The sequence below is a fragment of the Misgurnus anguillicaudatus genome, chromosome 10, assembly GCF_027580225.2.
Source record: "Misgurnus anguillicaudatus chromosome 10, ASM2758022v2, whole genome shotgun sequence".
Taxonomy (NCBI): domain Eukaryota; kingdom Metazoa; phylum Chordata; class Actinopteri; order Cypriniformes; family Cobitidae; genus Misgurnus; species Misgurnus anguillicaudatus.
The window spans coordinates 19380137-19400354 of record NC_073346.2 but is presented as its reverse complement, the minus strand read 5'-3'; the positions used below and the strand labels follow the sequence as shown (position 1 = coordinate 19400354).

General features: G+C 38.5%; 1 protein-coding gene across 1 annotated transcript in view; it reads left to right on the top strand.

The window, feature by feature from the left end:
- Nucleotides 1–20218, top strand: part of ddr1 (discoidin domain receptor tyrosine kinase 1) — a 44020-nt gene that overhangs the window by 12311 nt on the left and 11491 nt on the right. The window contains exons 2-9 of the mRNA XM_073872059.1: nt 5064–5218; nt 6649–6751; nt 12115–12343; nt 12434–12581; nt 12675–12777; nt 13331–13517; nt 17562–17811; nt 18214–18330. Coding sequence (XP_073728160.1) covers nt 5122–5218; nt 6649–6751; nt 12115–12343; nt 12434–12581; nt 12675–12777; nt 13331–13517; nt 17562–17811; nt 18214–18330 — 1234 coding nt within the window. The 5' untranslated portion in view covers nt 5064–5121. The remainder of the gene's footprint in view (nt 1–5063; nt 5219–6648; nt 6752–12114; nt 12344–12433; nt 12582–12674; nt 12778–13330; nt 13518–17561; nt 17812–18213; nt 18331–20218) is intronic.

Genomic DNA, 20218 nt, shown 5'->3' with positions numbered 1-20218 from the left:
TAAACTATGGGCGATGTTCCAAACTAGTTCCTATCTTTCCCCCTGGACCAGATCCGCGGGTGAGGTTCAGCCCATTTATCCAGTTCTGCAGGGAGATATTATGTTAATAGGACTATATAGCAGATGTCTTTCTTTCAAGAACATTATAGGGGAGTTTTTGAGGAGATGAATGATCTTTTAAATCAAACCGAACAAAGAAACTTGGCGTTTACAGCAACTCTCATTTCCTGACTTTTCTATTATTCTCCTGCCCCCCCACCCATCTCCAAGTATTTTCTCTCTCTCTCCCAAATACTTCGGATTCGGATAATTGAAATTGCTGATGGGTTGCCATGGTTATGCGACAAAGATTCCCCCTATAGTCAACAGACGTGAGTGGATTCTTTGCGCCAACTGTAATAAACCTAAACCTTGCGTTACAGTGCCGAATTTTTGGCGCACACAGTGATTTTTCTCTCTCTTCCCGTCTGGTTCCCCTCGGTTTTGGAAACACTTGCAGCTTGTGTGTGTTGGCCACCGCCTGTCTCGAGCTCGGGACAGCTGCAGTGGGTGCGCTCGCTCTCACACAGAGCAGAATGTAGGGTATCGCGCTAACACACGCTCCATTAGCCGACTCTTTTACATGCCTGCCTCGTCTACACCTCTTTTCTACACCTCCTTTCAGAATCTCCTGCTCTTTTCTGCGATCTCTTTGTCCTTGTGTCTGCACAGCTGTGCATCAGCTGTCCGTCTCTCTCGCCGACTTCTGAACCAGCACTGTCACTCCGCAAAGGGACAGCTGCCACCTCACATACAGACATACACAGACACACACAGACACACACACACACACACAGAGACCCCCTCATTCCATACCTTCAATATGCACACATGCAAACACAAATCACATTTCACTGAGACAAAGAAAGGACTGGTGTTTATGAAGGAAAAAAGGTGTACTGTGTGTATTTTTCTTGAAATGTGTTGGTACATGTAACTTTTGGAATGGCAGTATGTTATGACAGTGTCAGTGAAGTGATAATAAAGTGCTTGTATCTGTTCCATCAGACCAGATTTATCACAGGTTAGCAGTGCGTAGCTACATGCTGATAACAATTAGCAAAGTATTAAAACATGTCATGCATTTTAACTAAAACATGTTAGTTAAATTACGTTAGCATCATTGTGATATTTTGTTGCCCTACTTTTGGCATGGCAAATCACATTTTTTAGATTGGAAATGACTCTCTATCTTTGGTCTGTGATGGACTTAAAATAATGATTATGTAGAGATCATGTTTCATGAAAATATTTTGTAAATTTTCTACTGTAAATAAATATATAAAAACTTTAGTGGATGCAGCAAGATCTGCCAATCAAAATTGGCAAGAAACTTGACTACAAATTTTTCATTCAAGTTTGGTTTATGTACAAGCTTACAACTTCCCCCATTCAGTAAACTAAAACAAACCTTACATTCACTTTTCCCCGCCATTGACGAGTTAACTCGTCAATTAAGAGAAAACGCTTTCCTGCCAATATGGAGTATTCCTGGCAATCCATAATACATCTATTATCCACCGCTATTATAGTGGCGCTCTTCCGCAACTTATATAACCCAGAAGTATCGCCCTAGGCAAACAGCTGTATGTCTGTGTATGTTTTGAGGATCGTTCTGAATCTGATCTCTATTAAAAGCCATTCACAAAAATTTTATTATCTCAGCTTTTTGCTCAAAATGTGAAGGTTTTAAGAAACCTTCCCATATGTGAGAGGTGATAAAAAGAGAACCAATAGAGGTAGTGTGAAACGTTTTTTTTTTTTTTTAAAGCAGAGGGGCTGTTCTTTAATTTGTTATAGTGTATGTTTATATATTTAAAGAAGAACATTTTCTGGAAGGCATTAAACTTTTAAAAAACGCTGGCAGGGAAAGAGTTAATATGCATTGCTGTATACAGACTTCATTGGATTTTGACCTTTTAAATGCGATTTTCTCAATATTTAGATTTTTTTTGCACTCTCAAGTTCCAGATTTTACAGTGGCGGCCGGCCGGTGACTTGTTTTTTCGAGGGCGCTCGATGTAAAGTTCGTCACAATATGTATGTAGCCCTTCATGTGTGTGGTTCCTTATTTCAAAATATGACTTATGCGCATCGAGAGATCGTGTGTGCATCACGTGTCTTGTCAAAATATGTGCCTGCTGCAGTTGCGTCCATAGCGTTTATGATTAATGAGATGCTCGTGTTTGCCAGATACTCACATACCGTAAAACTTCAAATAATAGCCGAGTCCCAAATAGACGCCTGTCTCTTTTAGACGCCTGTGTGACGACACGTTTGGGTAAATAAACGCCTGTCTCAAATAAAGGCCTGGTCTGTTTTTTAGTTTCGGGTTGTATTTAATCTTCTAAAACCCGTCAGATAGTCTGTTTAAGACAGTTCTATGGTGCAGATTGAACACGCTAAAGTTTTTTTTGCTTACCGGTAGATGTCACGTGACAGACGCAGTCGTTCCTTTACTCATCACTATGACAACACAACAAGCTTCGTCGCCAGGATTGAGGTGATGATGACAGTAGCGAGCGAAGTGGCAATCGGGAGAGTCAGGACTTTTCCCGGTGGGCCGGTAGTGTTTTGGGGCCGCTGATAATAGCCGGGCTTTCAGTCTTTTGTCATGCATGCACTCCCGCCACACATTGTATTTCTCACGCGGAAACACTATTTATCATATTTATTATGCTGCAGCGCCTAAAATGTATCTGGCCGCACTGCTCTCTCTCTCTATCAAGCCCGTCTTCCCTAGAGTTCTAGTCGAGCGAGCCAATACAAAAAAAGAAAGAGGCTACACAATAGCCAATCAGAAAATAGCACTGTTGTATCTGGGTAAGATTTCACGCAACAACCAATAAAAAAACATATCATTGTTTGCTTTATTTATACTGCCAATAATTTAAGACTGTTGTTATTACACGAACTAATTTGTTAAACACATTCAAATTAAAAATAAAACGTAATATGCGGTAACCTCCTGCTGTCATGCTGGAACAATTAAATTAAAAGCCTGTCTCTTATAGACGCCTGTCTCTTTTAGACGCCTGGTGTGATGATAGGTTTGGGAAAATAAAAGCCCGGGCTATTATTTGAAGTTTTACGGTAATCTCATGCGTAATCAGAATTTACTGTTAAGGGAGTGTCTTTGTGAACGTGAGCGTCTCTTTTATCATAAACGGTTTTGACACAAGTGCAACAGGCACTTATTTTGACAAAACACGTGATGCACAGATTTCACATGACGCAACAAACACAAATTTTTAGAACAGGAGCAACACAGATGACACTCCAAACACATATTTTGAATTTGCGCCCCTCGGATGAGCAGTCACGAGCTGCCACTGTTGTCCTAACCTTTTTATTTAGGTTTTGGATAATGTATACCCTACTGAAAAATCCAGCTAAGACCAGCATAAGCTGGTATCTGGTTTTAGCTGGTTTAAGGTGGCACTAGCTGGTTTACGCTGATCCTCCCAGCCTGACAAAGCTGGTCATGATGGTGGGTCAGCTGGTCTTCCAGCCTGACCAGCTAAGTCCAGCTAGACCAGCTTAAAAAGTGACCAAAACACAGCTAGACCAGCTTCCTACACCAGCAAAACCAGCTAAAACCAAGCTGGGAGACCAGCTAAAACCAGCTCACCAGCTTATGCCGGTCTTAGCTGGATTTTTCAGTAGGGTAAATCTCAATTTCAAAAAATTATCCTACACCTGGTTTTGTGGTCCATGGTCACATTTGTAGGGCCCTATAAAATCAGTTTTATTTTTTCCCAAATTCCGTTTTCTCCGTTTTAATTTTTGCAAATTCCGTTTTATCCGTTTTGATTTATGGCAATTATATTTTTACCCTTTACTTTTATTTTAGTCATAAAAAGAGTGTGCCTTTTAATGTGAATGATTAAAATGTAAATTATTTGGGGGAAAAACTGGATAACAGGATTACTTATGACTATAAAAGATGCATTTACACACGCACATACACACCCGCCCGCACACACAACTCAATTCAATGCATTGTTTTTTTTAGTGTTGTTGCAGGAGGCTACAACAAGGTGTCAAAGCAGTGGTGCCTTCAGAAGTGCCTTAAACACATCAATCCAGCGGAACGCGATCCATATTTTATACACAATCGCTTGAAATGCATATAACTTTACAAACATACACAGGATAGTGATCTGACTTAGGACAGCATGAGCACGCAGCTCTTTGCACGTGCGAGCGAAAGAGAGACAGAGAGCGGCACCATGATGCAGATGATTATATTTTAAATGCGAGGGATAGTTAGTTTGCCTCAGCTCGCTTGAAATGCATAAAACTGAACAAATACATGAGGATTTGTGTTCGCACTGCGGACAGATGCCTGATCGCGTGCACGTGAGAGGTACAGTGAGACAGACATGGATGAGAGAGTGCATGTATCTTTGCGCTCACCGTGAACAGAGTGTTGACTAAACTTCCAAACTAACAGTTCTCCGGTCACATAAAAGTCATGTGAGACCTGCTCGGAACTAAGTGCTTAGCGTCGAATTTCTTAATTTTTTCGCTGACGAAAGCAGAGTCGTGGAAAGCCGCTTCGCCATGGTTTCAGTGTTTTGGAGGAGGTCTGAAACGACGGGAGGGGGCGTGTCGCCCAGATTTACTTCCCCCGGTCTGCATTTCCCCCAGACATACGTTCGTCTCCCACCAAAACATAATTTTAATCAAAATATGTAAAATTCCGCGTTTATACTAGATTCGGTGTTAATTAGCCAATTCCGCGATTCCGTCCGCGATTCCGTGATCGCGGAAATTATAGGGCCCTACATTTGGAAATAATCTATAGAGACAGTTTAGAAGCTTAAAAAGTCTTTGAGTACTGTTTTTATCATCTGTAATGTTTTTAAGTTAAAGGAAGAGCTTTAAGGAGAACCACAACCCCATGCTGTTAAAGACCCAATTTATTTTTCTTTCAAATGAATATTTTATTAACAAGTGATACTGTTATCACACATCTGACCTAAATGAAATTAAGTTTACTTTTACTCTCTTTTCCTCAGGTATGTCTGTAGAACATAGTTCAACTCTGGACAGGTAACCAGGTGTGTCACCGTGGCCATGGCAACACAGATGCTGCCATTGTTGCCTACCTTTTTTTCTGTCTTCCTCATTTCCTGGACAGTGGGCCAGGACCTGGATTGGCATTTTGACACGGGTAAGAATGTCATTGATTCTTATTATTTTTGTTACATTAAAGCAAGTGTGAGAAACACATTTTCAGTTTATATTAAATGCGGTTTTGCGGTCAGAACCTGTGGACATATGGGTGTGTTTATGTCTGGACAAACCCTACAGTCAGATTTACTTTAATCAGTTTTCAAATTTCTCTTCCTGTCCATTTCTCTCTCTGGTGTTTGAGGTTTCAAATGGTTTTTTAATGTCACATTAATGTTTAAATGTTTTTGGGGTCGTTAAAAGCTGTTATATACAACCATAGTCTCTAAATCAAAGCTCATGATCCGTGTGTTTTGGCTACAGTGTTTTTTTTCCTTCATGACCAGTTGCTAATAGTGTACTGTATAATGCAATAAGCTGGAACGGAGGACGGTCTGGTCATAAGACAGAAGAAGAGAAGAGGGGAGACTCATCGAGAGACATCGAGTTGAATTATTGATGTGTTTCTTACGGAGAGAGTGAGAGTTAAATGCAGAGGTGCAAACAGACCAGAAAATGACTGTATTTATGTCATAGACTAAACCTAAAAAACCTACACGACTGTAAAACAGAGCCCTCATCTGTTCTGTATTAACTGGAGATAGATAGAAATGGAGCTTGGGAGGGCGAGATAGTTTAGGAGTCACAGAGAGAGAGAGAGTTTGGAAGAGATTGCATTTTATTGGCAACAGGGTGATGATGTAATGAAACAGGCACCTGTCCACAGTGTGACTCTATATGTGTGTGTGAGGGTCTTGCTAGCTGGGCTGGGTTTGTTTTCCAGCCTTAGCATTCTTATCTCATGACTCACAGCAACTGAGTACGTCCCCCCAAAACCTCACCCATCACCTCAGCTTCAACACACACACACACCCTCCCATAAGCAAGACATATGATGATGATATATGATCAGTACAGATGATTTAAACACTGTTTTTCTTGCAGATTTATTCTCTGCTGGCCTGATTTTACTCCTTCACGTTGTCTGTTTTGCTTTATTGTTCTACACTTCTAAGCTTGGCCAAAAACCCAAAGCATTTAAGCAACGCAGCTTTGGTATTTTTTAAAGTTTGACATTGTGTAGTGTACATATTTGTGCTTTTACTGTACATAGTGTCTTCCAATAAACACAACGTGGATAGTTTCTCAAAAATGCAGCAATTATTACATCCAAAAGCAGTGTTAACTTGTTGTTGCACAGCTTAAGTGTGTAAAACTACAATCACAAACACTTTTATTACACCATAATGCCCCTCCAGGTCTTCTCAGATATAAAATATGATGTTCCACATTCATTCTCTGCTTATTTATGTTTGATATCCGAGGAGCAGAGTTTCCAATTCATGTCAAATTTACTGTAATTGCTTTACATTCTAATTCAGCGTCACAGGTTGTCACAGCTTGTCTGAAGTATTTTTCTTTTTTACACGGCGAAATGTCGCTACGCTCTGGGCATGGAGGATGGCACCATACCCGACTCTGACATCACCGCATCCAGCGCCTGGTCCGACTCCACCGAAGCCAAACATGGCAGGTAAGAGGTGCAAACTTTCTAAAGCAGCATCTGCTTGCTGTGAATGCATGCATAATAATAATAATAAAAATTTTGTTTATTCTTTGGGCGATTAGTGTATGATTTATGGTTGGTTGTTTGTGTTGGTGTCCTCATGAGGGGACGTGATTAGGTTACACAAGATGTCGGTAATGGAGCGTGTCCTGATATAGAGCATTAGGTAATGACATTACAGCACTGTCTGTCTGGACCAGACTCACATGTTACTGAATACAAGCCAATACCACACACACTTGGTAGCAGAAACAACAGACATGCTCGCACAACACAGACGACGATGCTAAAACACAAACACGCTGACAATGAAGCGCGAGTTTGGTATCAGTATTTGACCTCAAATGAAGCGAGGAGCGTTTGTGTGTTTCTGTCTTTTGGCAGTGGAGGAATCATGTGGTTGTTATTAAGTCCACATTCTGTTTGAGACAGCAGGGGGATTTTGCACGGGGGGAGAAAAGCTTACAGGCAAAATGAAACAAAGGAAGGGTGAGATGGCCTTAAACAGAGAGGATGAGTACAGGGTTAGACGGTAGGGGTTGATGGGGTGTTGAGAGGTGTTGAAGAAGGGATTTATGGTGGCGATACACAGTGCTTGTACAGTGATGTATGTTCAGTATGTTTCTCACCCGTGACATTACTGCAGGACAGCTGTGTGAAACTTGTATGAGAAACAACAAGATAGCAAGAGAAAAATAGACGGGGCTGCAACCAACCATTATTTGTTCATTAAAATGTGCCCTTCTCTGTGAAACCTAATGAGGAGATTTGGAGCATCAAAGATATCAAGATAATATTTTCTAAAAACTAAACTCATTTTCTTAGGAGACTCATTATGCTCAAGAAAATTAATCTTAAAGGAGATATATCATAAAAATCTGACATTTTCAGTGTTAAAGTGCTTTAATTGGGTCCCCAGTGCTTTTCAACCTAGAAAATGTGAAAAAGAACAACCCAGTAACTTAGTCTTGGTAAACCATTCTCTGCAAGTATATGGGTGATTCTAACGAAATCCAGACTTAAAAGGTGTCCAGCATCAGATTTTTTTAAAAAGCCAATTTTTTTGCACATATAAGATTAAGGTCTGAACTTACTTATTTTTAGAAGATTTTAAAAAATATTTCCTATAGAAATATTTACATTTTTTTTAGATTATCATTATAAAAAATTATCATTACTGCAACATGAAATTACATGAAATGTATGCATTTACAAACTCATGTTTTGGTTATGAGAAAAGGTCGTCTAGGTACTATGACAAACAAAAAGAGAAAAAATAAGAACTGCTTACCTGGTAGCCATCTTTTGTCACAGTCAATTATGTCCCTTCCAACAATAATAAAAAAAAAAAAGTTAGTTCCTTGAGGGCTTAAACAATGATTGAAAATTGTTGCGGAGGATGAGAAAAATTTTCTTGGACACATTTATATTCCTTATTATTGTCTCTACATTTACCAATGATCACCAAATACCACATGTTTCTTTACTGTAAACGTTTAAAGTATATCATGCACTGAAGCTTTTTATTTTTTTAGATTTTTTAATTATAAATATTTCCATGTCAAAGAACCCAAATCCAGTCATGGACACCTTGCAGTAATGAAAATTTTCCCCTTAAATGTGGAAAAAACAACAAAATTGGTTTGTATGATTTGAAATCATGAGCCAAATAGTACATGAAGAGATGTTGTTTGTAACTGTATGCTTCTTATTTTGATACTCTTACTTTGCAATTACTTTTTTTATCAAAATGTTTCATGACACCTCGTAAGTCTAATTTCGCGAGAATCACCTGTATGTGAAAAAAATTTGTCATTGAAATTGGGCTCCCCTTGTGATGTCAAAAGGGGATATTATATAATAATACCGCCCTTAATCTGCAATATCCAATCAAGGCACTGCCATTTCCACAAATCAGTATTTGCATTTCATCAGCTCATTTGCATTTAAAAGGACACCCCCAAAAATGACACATTTTTGCTCATTCCTACATAGTGGCAATTTTAACATGCTATAATTATGATATTTTGAGCTTAAACTTTACATACGTACTCTGGGGACACCAAAGATTTATTTTACATCTTAAAAAGTCTTGTGAAATGTCCCCTTTAATTTAAGTATTTTAGATATTAGTACTAAAAACAAGACAAAAATATTAATCAAGTCATTTATTTTTTAGTGTAATGCCTAAAGGAATTACTTGTATTTAAGTAGATGAGCTCAAAGCGAGTCCGTATGTTTTATGCTCTCAAATAGATAAAAAGATATAAAGTATAAAACACATTTACTGTATAGTGTACTCCTGCTTTTGTATTGTAAATCAAATGTACATAATAAAAATGCAACTTAAAGCCACAAACTAATGGGTAGCAACCCCATTAAATGGCTATGGGTAATAAATACAGGAAGTTTCACACAAATTCTAGATTTATTAAAATAATTGATGAAAAAGCTTCAACCACGAGTCCATCCCAACCTAATGAGTCCTTATTTCCTCCACATTCCTTTAATGTTGTATTAACACTTGAGGTTTTATTATGAATCAGATTTTAATTGGTTAGTGTGAAAGTTGTCTATTTGAGATGCACTGACACATATTTAAAGGGATACTTCACCCAAAAATGAAAATTCTGCCACTCTCATGTTGTTACAAACCTGTGTAAATTTGTTTGTTCTGATAAACACGAAGGAAGATAATTTGTAAACAGTTTGTGAGCCCCATTCACTTCCATAGTATTCTTTTTTCCTACTATGGAAGTGTTTGGTTACAAATATTTCTCAAAAAATCTTCCTTTGTTTCATCAGAATTTTTTTTATACAGCTTTATAATATGAGGGTGAGTAAATGATGACAAAATTTTCATTTTTGGGTGAACTATCAATTTAACAGCTGTTCTTAACACACTTCACTGCATTTTAATGTGGAAAAAAATCCATAACTCACCTACTACTAATGATTATGTATATTTTGTATCAATATACATAGTCTCCAGTGATGTAAATGTGATTATAATTATATTCTTTTTCAACATAGCACAGTGTGAATACAAACCACTGGAGACAAACACAATCAATTTCAAGTTTGGATTTGAGTAAGCATGTGAAGTGTGGAAAAACACATATCTTTGCGGTACATAATGGTTTTCTCGTATTATAATCTTATTCGTGAGATGCATGCGTTTTTTTCAGGTGGATGTGGAAAAAACAGGGTTGCTGGTGACAGTTATGATTTGTGTAGTCTCAGCTTATGATGGATCTCCTACCGTCTGCTTATGGACAGTCTGATGCATATACTGTAGCTTATAAAATAGCTAGTGCTTTCACAAAATTGAAAACTCCAACCTGATTGTCTCTCGATGTTTTTGTTCTTATTGCTAGCATGCACCGGTTTCACCAGTCTACTTATAAGACGAATTGTCCCCAATTAAATGTTACCTCCACCGGAGTAACACAACAGATTCGGCAGAATCTCATGCATTAGCTTTGCTCTGTAAATTTAAACAAGGTGCAGTAACACCCTGAAGATAAAGATACAATGAACTGTCAGTGTAAAATAACTGAGAGAGCACTGAGTTGGATTGCAAATGATTTCATCTAAGCGAAAGCGACTATGACCTTTGTGTCTCTGAGGTAATGGTGTGAAGTGAAGGCTTGATCTGAAATGTCTCAATCTGGTCTCAGATTCTGGATCGCAGCGTTCTCACAAGGGAGGTGATGCTGAGAGTTTAGTCTTGTACTGAGCCTGTGAACAGCTCAGCCATGCATGTATGTGTTAAAGGGTTTAGAAAGTGGAAATAAACGGCACACGGATGTTTTATCGCCAATAGCCAGGGAGAAAATGTGTTAGAAGCATGTGAGAAAGTAGAACCAGGTGAACTCAGCATGCAGGTGTTAACACTCACATACACCTCACTTCTCACATATCACCTCATTTGCACCTAGGTTTGATTATGGGAAATTCCTTTATGCAATATCGGTGTATTTTTTGTCCCAGGTTCAGAAATGAACCAAAGCTCAGGGGGAAAAGAATATTTAAAGTAAATTATAATGGCCCAGGAGGTGAATGCACAATGCACCTGTGATGTATGTAAGAAAAAACTGACGACAGGCCATTTTTCATTTTTTGAAAATAATACACACCCGAGGTGGTAATGCGGCACAAAACAAAGGTGTTAAGCCATTACACCGCAGGTGTGCATTATTTTCAAAGGACTGGAGTCAATTACTCTGCTTATATCACGGTTACCACATTGACATTGCTCTGATGGTTATTATAAGACATTTGACAGGTCAGGTATGTGTTTATCGAACAAAAATGCATATACCCATGGAACATTTCTCAACCAATTAGAATAAAGTATTCAACAACCCTGCAGTATAATTCATAATACTTTATTCTAGACCTATTTGACATTGGTTTGATGGTTAAAATTTTTATGAAAGTGTTAATTCTTTAAATGTTGAAATGCTTTGATAAATCAAAATTTTTTCCTTAAAGGGATAGTTCACCCAAAAATGAAAATTCTGTCATCATTTACTCACTTTCATGTTGTTACAAACCTATTTAAGTCAATATAAATTTGGTTGTTTTGATGAAGACAAAGGAAGATATTTTGAGAAATGTTTGTAACCAAATCGTTCGTGGACCCCATTTACTTCCATGGTATTTTTTCCTACTATAGAAGTGAATGGGGTCCGCGAACAGTTTGGTTACAAACATTTCTCAAAATATCTTCCTTTGTGTTAATCAAAATAACCAAATTTATACAGATTTATAACAACATGAGTAAATGATGACAGAATTTTCATTTTGGGTGAACTGTCCCTTTAAAGTCCCCATGATATCAAAACACAATTCTTAATTTAATGGAGTATTGGAGTGTTCATTATAAACAATTTATCCGTCTGATTCATTATTGATTTTTTTAGCTCATGTGCCCTTATAAACTTTAATTAAAATTTTACAATTTGAAGATCTTTGATGATGTCAGCTAGACGGCTTGGGCGGAGCATCCAGTAATCCAAACCATCAGTCTGCTACGGGTTCAGTTTCTACTTTTATATCCCCCACTAGCCCCACTATTTTCTTCTTGTGATATTCTGTTTTACCCGGAAATACGTCACAACAAGGAAGTAAAGTCAATTGCGACTTCTTGTTCACTGGGACTTTAATGAAAATTTGTTTTTATTTTTGGCACTGCTTGTCACTTATACAAACATGGTTGGCAATGCATATATGTGTTTGGGTGCATGTGTGTAATTTTTTTTTTTACATTTGGTCCAGTTGTTATTATTCCAAATGTTTATATATATTTTTGTATCTACTCGTAGGTTGAGTACTGGAGAAGGGGATGGGGCGTGGTGTCCAGCCGCTCCTGTGTTCCCCAGCGCTTCGGAGTACCTGCAGGTAAATCTACACACACTGCATTTCCTGTCCCTGGTAGGGACGCAGGGTCGACACGCAGACGGCCTCGGGCGGGAGTTTGCACGCGGTTACCGGCTTCGTTACTCGCGGGACGGACGAAACTGGATAACTTGGAGGGATCGCTGGGGGCAAGAGGTGTAGCTATATTTACATATAAAGCTTATAGTTGGGATAGTAATATTTGTTCATTCGTCTTACAGCCGTGTATGTATTGTTTTGTTTCAGGTGGTGTCGGGCAATGAGAATACGTATGATGTGGTGCTGAAAGACTTGGGTCCGCCCATTATAGCTCGCATGGTGCGGTTCTACCCGCTTGCGGACCGTGTGATGAGCGTATGTTTAAGAGTTGAACTCTACGGTTGTCTCTGGAAAGGTCAGTCTCACTCGAGCCAATCCAGTGGTGCACACTCTTGCAATTAAAGATTACACTGCTGTTTTTTATTGATGTGATTGTGTTGTCTTATAGATGGACTGAATGCTTACACCGCTCCTATGGGTCACGTGATGCAACTGTCTGGCTCACCCGTCTACCTGAACGACTCTGTTTATGATGGCAGTAAAGAAGAAGGGTAACACACACATCATTTCAACTTTATCTCTCTCTTAAAGGGATAGTTTATGCAAAAATTAAAATCAGACCAATCTATACTTTTAGATGCAATAAAAAGGACTTTAGGATAGCATTAGTCTTCATTCACATATTCATCTATTAAGTTTTCTTTTTTTGTCTGTTTTATTAACCCAATTTATGCTTATGTGGGTCAAAAATGAACAGTTAAACCTTTGCTGAGCTAACCAATGTGACCCTTATTTTCAAATCCCACATGGTCTTGTTTTACCGAGTCCTGTGATGCATGTTAAAGTCCAGGTCCCACACTTATATACGTATATGTGTGTCAGGTGGGATTTGTGGATACTGTGCTAAAACACTCCCATATGTTTTTCTTTATTGGGCAGAAATGTTTGCATTAGCTTGGCTAACAATGTTGACACTAGCCAGATGTATGAGTGTTTGGAAGGGAAATGCAGATATATATGTGAGCGCATGTATGCCCAATGACCCGAACCCAATCAAATTAACTTGACTTGACAGCTCTGTAATTTCTCTCTCTCTTTCTTTAGGATGTTGTTTGGAGGATTAGGGCAGCTGTGTGATGGCGTTTTAGGTGGGAATGATTTCATGGAGACTAAAGAGTTGAGAGTGTGGCCAGGATATGATTATGTGGGCTGGAATCAAGAAACGCTCGGACAGCCAACTGTTGACATTGAATTTCACTTTGAGAAAACACGGGTCTTTCACACTATGCAGGTCAGTATGTGTGTAAGTGGCCCCAGAAAGTATTTTGACACTTGAGAAATGTGTGCATTTCATCGTATTAGATACGGAATTTCAAACAAAAGGTCATCTGCAAACTAATGATGCTGCAGCTTTTCTCAAATGTCAATTTCCTTAATCAATTTTGCTTCCAACTTTGTTTATTTTCGAAACACAAACAATATTTTTTGATGATATCTGTGAGCATTCCTCCCCTCCCCTTTTTCTTTTTGTTGTTTTTGAAGCTTTGATTGTGTTTACAGTGCGCAATATAACGTGTGTTCATGTTTCACGTGTTTAAAAATGCGGTATTTTTCACACAATTTACTTATCTGTATAGCGCTGTTTTCACTGTCCTAAAAACTGGCTGATGTCTTTCTTATTCTATGAAGTCCCTTTTTCAGAAATACGTATCGAGTTCTGATTGTGTAGTTTGTGTAATCCCTACTGAAAAATCCAACTAAAACCAGCATGGTTTAAGGTGGTTTACGCTGGTCCTCCCAGCCTGACAAAGCTGGTCATGATGGTGGGCCAGCTGGTATTCCAGCCTGACCAGCTAAGTCCAGCTAGACCAGCTTAAAATGTGACCAAAACACAGCTAGACCAGCTTGCTACACCAGCAGGACCAGCTTCCTACACCAGCAGAACCAGCTGGAACCGGCTCACCAGCGTGTGCTGGTCTTGGCTGGATTTTTCAGTAGGGATGTGTTGTGATTTGACAGCAGCTTAGCTTGCCGTTAGCTTAGCTGGCGACTGACATATTCCTGTGGGCGGAGTTTAGTCAAAAAACTGACGTCATTAAAGGACAAGTTCAGTATTTTACACTTAAAGCCCTGTTTTCAGATTGTTTATGATGAAATAGAACGGTTTTGACAGAAATTTCGACATATGCGGCTGCCCCGAGAATTTTCGGGTGTTTGTGTTTCACCTCCCACCCCTACAATGGGTTTAATGGTGCACTAGAACAATCCGTCCTAAAATGCATTAAACTTTTGTTTACAAAGACGTGAAACTCACCGAGTGGTCAGGGTTGTTCACCGATATGCTCACACAAAAATCGCTGCAAAAGACGCATTCCAACAGGCTTTATCGTAGTTTTTGCCAACTCCATTGACTTGTATTAGATGTGCTGTGAGGTACGGTATTACTCCGCGCCGGAACGTTGTTTGTATTCTTGCAATTGGCAAAGGCTGATTAGCGCCTCCACCTGGGCTGGAGTGTCTATTATTTAAGCTCTCAACGGAAGAATGTACGAGTGTGAGGCGTTTGGAAAAATAGGTCCACAAGTTTACAACGAATGCTAAAACAAAACTGTTGGAGGGCGTCTTTTGCAGCGATTTGTGTGTGGTCATATCAGTGGACACCCCTGGCCACTCGCTGAGTTTCACGTCTTTGTAAACGAAAGTTTAATGCATTTTAGGAAGGATTGTTCCAGTGCACCATTAAACCCATTGTAGGGGTGGGAGGTGAAACACAAACACCCGAAAATTCTCGGGGCAGCCGCATATGTCCAAATTTCAGTCAAAACCGTTCTATTTCATCATAAACAATCTGAAAACAGGGCTTTAAGTGTAAAATACCGAACTTGTCCTTTACAGCAGGAAGTAGAGGGTTATAGTCCAAACTGGCCGTTCGCTGTAGGCTTTGAAAGGGGAATTCTGTAAAAGAAAATCTATCACCTGGCAGTTAACTTTCCGCTTTATCATTTTACAGGTATTATTTATGCTATTATAGCAACATTACACACTAACTAGGGTTTAAAAAATGTGATCAGAAAGAGCCTGACCTTTAATTTCACATTTTCCTCTCTTCTGTGTCAGCCACGTGAATTCACAAGAGCATCACGATACATGCATGCAGTTTCAACACTACTGCCACATTGGTCTGGGCATGAGCGCCCCATAAACACATACAAATAATGAACCAAAGCACTCAATGGCTATGTTTACATGCACATAATCGTGTCAATCTTACTGAATTTAATCCGATTGAAGGTTACGACAATATAGTTTACATGTAACCTAAACATTGCAATCTGATGTACATTCTATATAATCCAAACTGAACGTCTGCACAAGCGCACAGCCAGGGTTGCCAGATTTGCATATCTAAACCATCCCAATGGACATTCACACCCCAAATACCAATAACTAATCAATAAAATCTTTTCTTATTTAACTCGCAGAAAAAAAACAACTGTTTTAATAGTAGCCCAAATCTGAACTCGAAAAAAGCAGAGGACTTGGCAACACCACCTAGGGCACTGCATATCTCATGGAGTTTACACTTTATCTCTCGATAAAAGTCAAAGTTGAGTTGGAAAAAGTTGTTCTTAAGAAGTTTTATGAAATGAGGGCAATGAAAACACAATTTTCGAAAGGCACAGTCCTACTTTATTGCTTTATGTAGCCTAATGTTATGAAAGTAGACATGAACACTAAAGAATGTACAGCGCGTGACCCCATTACCTTAATAATGCGTGTTACCATTGCCTTGCTATTGTGTGTTTCTGTGAAGAGAATCATGTGATGCATAAATAAGACGTAAATATAAGACGTGAACTTGAGCACAATTGTTCTGCTCATGTGCACAATATATTTGTGCATCTGATTGAGAAAATACTATGATTCACGCGTTTACATGCTTACTTTTCTCCTGCTAATCGGATCACAGATCGGACTACACCACCCCCTACAAAATGATCGACATTTGCATCCGATCGACCTCAATTGTATTGAATTAGATATTTACATGAAGGCTTTTCAATACGATTGAGCCATCAATACGATTACAAACGGATTATTTGGTTGCATGTAAACGCTAACGATGCCTCTAGGCATTAATTATGTCTATGTAAATGTGGTCGTTAAAGCAGGAGCTGCTGTTCACGGTTCAAAATTCACAGTTGCATTGCAGTCATTGGGAGGGTCAAAAAGCTTTTAGATTTCATCAAAAATATTGTCATTTGCATTTCAAAGATGAACAAAAGTCCTGTGGGTGTGAAATGACATGAGGGTAAAAAAAATATTCTGGGGTATACTATCCCTTTAAGGTAATTTTGTAATTTTTTAATGCAGTTTTTCAGTCAGTTCAACCACCAAGTGTAATTCTGCACATAATCTACTCTTTTGGGGCCTTATGTATGTTTGATGCCTATGATTTTCACACTATTTATCTTTAACCCATGTACATTTCTCATCCTGCCAGAGTCAGTTAATGTTATCCCAGAATTCCTCTCACTCAGTTAGTAGGGCAAAACTAATTCAGAAGCCTGGCATTAAACATTTGATTTATTTGTGCCAGTGGGTTTGTGGTTGTTTGTGACTCTGAGAGCCATCAAAGTGTTTTTATTCTGTGCAATTTATGGAATTGTAATTGTTTACCATTTGTTTGCATGTATTATCATTATATCTCATATATTATCATTATGAAGCAGTTTTTTTAAGTTGGCCAGGATTGCGGATTTGTTTTTACCACTTCTGACAATCTTCATCTGTATTTGACTTCCCGGACTTGAAAGGGAATTCTCTGCATTCCTTTCTCTCTCATCACACCATCATAAGCATTGTTTTGTTATCCCATTTTGTTTTTCCTGTGGCTTCCTACTGTTTAAAACAGACCTCCTTTTAATCACTGTGTATTGTGTAGTTAATTCCCAAAAGATACTTGAGGAATAGAAACAGAGGCACATTTCCCAAAACAACAAGCGCCTTCTTGCAAGCTTTCAGAGATGATTTACAACACCACACTGTCTGTTTCCCAAAATAATCTCCTTATCCCAAATCAGTTTTTTTTTCCACAGCTTGCTTTGTTTTTGTGAAACCACGTAACAACATGCAGAAATGTTTTCCCACTGCTGATATGTACAGATACAGATTTTGTTGATTAAGATGCATACTGAGACTAACATTTTGTGACATCACAAATATCTGTGACCCATCCCCTAAATACCCCTGCCATGCTTTGGCAGTGTCTGCTTGAATATAACTACCCGGTTATGTTTTTGAAAAATATATTTTTTTTCTCTCTGTGTTATAGGTGCACAGCAATAATAGACACACTCAGAATGTGCGAGTGTTCAGCGGGGTGGTGTGTGAGTTTAAGCCTAGTCTGTTGAGCCCATGGGCGGAGCCTCCACTCAGCCTTCAGGTGCCACTGTCTGACCTGCACGACCCCTCGTCCCGCATCATCTCACTGCCTCTCGGAGGACGACCGGCTCAAATTCTCCGCTGTCGCTTTGCTTTTAGTGATCGTTGGCTTCTCATTAGTGAAATCAGCTTCTTCTCTGGTACACAAACACTTCTCCCCTCTTACCGCAAAACATCGCACCACATTACCTTTGTTGTGCTTATCCTGATATATCTGTCCAATTTTCACACCGTTATGTTAATGCGATTTAGCATAAGTGTGCCAATGAATTAGTTAACATGTAGTAAGGACAAGTGTGACCCTTGTAAGACCCATGGTTTGGTTGGTTGGTCAAACATCTCATAATTATGTGATATGATGTCTAAGACAATCTTAATGAGACTTTATTCCACAGTATCATTAAAGAGCCGCATATCGAGCATCAAGGTCTTCTAGACTTCTGATTTAAATTGATTAGAGACACATGATTGGTTTAAAGTGAAGGTACATACGGATAAAACATACTGATTCTCTCTCTGTCATCTGTGGTTTTCATCTCCAGTGCCCTTTGAGGACGGATCTATCCCTCTACCTGCTCTTCCTTCATCCAGCACACCTCCTATTAATGTCACCCATCCGGATACCCACAGCACGGCAAACATCACCAGCAGCACTACCGGTGAGTCATGTGACCAGCAGCCCTGTATCATGCGTGCTTGTACAAAGCATTGTTTGTGCATTAGTAGCAAAAGTAGTTACAATTCTGGTTCTAATTTGGGTTCCATTCATGATTCTTCGTGAGTATTTTTGAAGAAATGTTTGTCAGTGGTTTGAGTAAAGCTATAAATACACAGACACATCTTAGTACACATAACAGTGCATTGTTCTTCATTGGACATAATAAAGAGTTGATTTGAGAGTGATACAATACAAAGAACCAGCTCAAATGAGTCATTTGTTTGTGGGAATCATTATTAAAACTCGTTCCATGAAAATCTTTCTATAATGCTTTATTTCCATCTCTATCATGTGTGTTGAGAATAAAGCTGGTGAATTTTAAAAGAATTGTGCATTTCTAGAGAACAGCACAGCTTTATCATCACATACACAATGCACTCGCTCATATTTCATCACTGTCAGGTAGAAACCTATTATATTACATAATTGAATACTGTGTTGACAAAGTTTGTATTGTGTTAAGTTTATATACAAATACTACACTAAGGGCCAGATTTACTAACAGCTTGCTTCAGCGCAAACCCTCATTTTGGCATTAAATAACGACTGTTGGGATTTGATAGTTATTTTAGCGATTGACCTTATAGCATATACATTTCTAGGAGGTTCCCTTTCCGACACTAAACTTATGGGAGGAGAGTATATAAATGATTTACTAATGTTTGCACGTGTGATATTACTGGTATATGCACCGTTATTCAATTCTGAAAAAGCATGTCTTAAATCAGTTTGCGCTTGAAATGTCTGCAATTGTTGCTAAAAGACGAGACATAACAGACATCAGAGAGCGCATGGTACAAGGCAGAGGATTTTTTAACATGTAACAGTTTATTTGAAATGCCAAATGAACATATTATTCAAAATATTGTTTGCCAAGCCATGTTATTTGTTTTTGCTGAAGTAAATTAAAGAGGAGTTAGGAAGTGTCACACAATACCAGGTGTTTCCAAACTTCTTGTAGACTTTCATTTTTTGCCCTCCAGTTCTTTTCAATTTGTGCTGCTCTTAGTAGATTGCATTGGTCATTATGGAAATCAGCTGTTGCGCCTGTGTTATTTAATTTGGACTTTTTTAGTAAGTAACCCGCAGATATTACCACTCCCATCTGTGCTTTTTTTTGGACCGTTTAGTAAATCTGGCCCTAAGAGACTCGAATACGTAAAACATTTTGCAAAAGATGGCCAAAAATGTTTGCAGGGCTACATTCACAATAGGGGTGGGGTGAAGTTATGAGGTTTTATTGACAGTTTGACCATCCAATTACAACATTAGAAGTTACAAGGTTTAGTCACAAGCTCTTTTTAATATTACTTTTAACTCTTTCCCCGCCATTGATGAGTTATCTCATCAATTAAGAGAAAACATTTGCATAAAAAACGTAATCTATAAGGGATTATCCACTAGACTCAATTTATGAAAAAACTGAAGCCAAAACGTTATTTACTAATTTTAAACTCTGTGTATGTTTTCATAATCATTCTGAATCTCTAACAAAATTCCTTCACAAACATGCAATTATTTCAATTTTTGCTAAAAAGGTTTTATTTTTAAAGAAAATACCCATATTTAAGAGTTTATAAGCAGAGAAAAAAATTTACAGTAGATAAGATGAAACTTGTTTCCCGTTTTGTTTGTTTGTTTGTTTATTGTTTGTTTGAAAGCAGAGGGTCTGTTCTTTCATTTGATATATTTATTTGTTTATATATTTTTAGAAAAAAAAATTCTGGAAGGCATTTATGAAGCGTTTGTGAAAATCACAAAAAATACTGGTGGGCAACTTTTTTTAAAAATGGCTGGCGGGGAATGAGTTAATATTCGCAAAACCCACA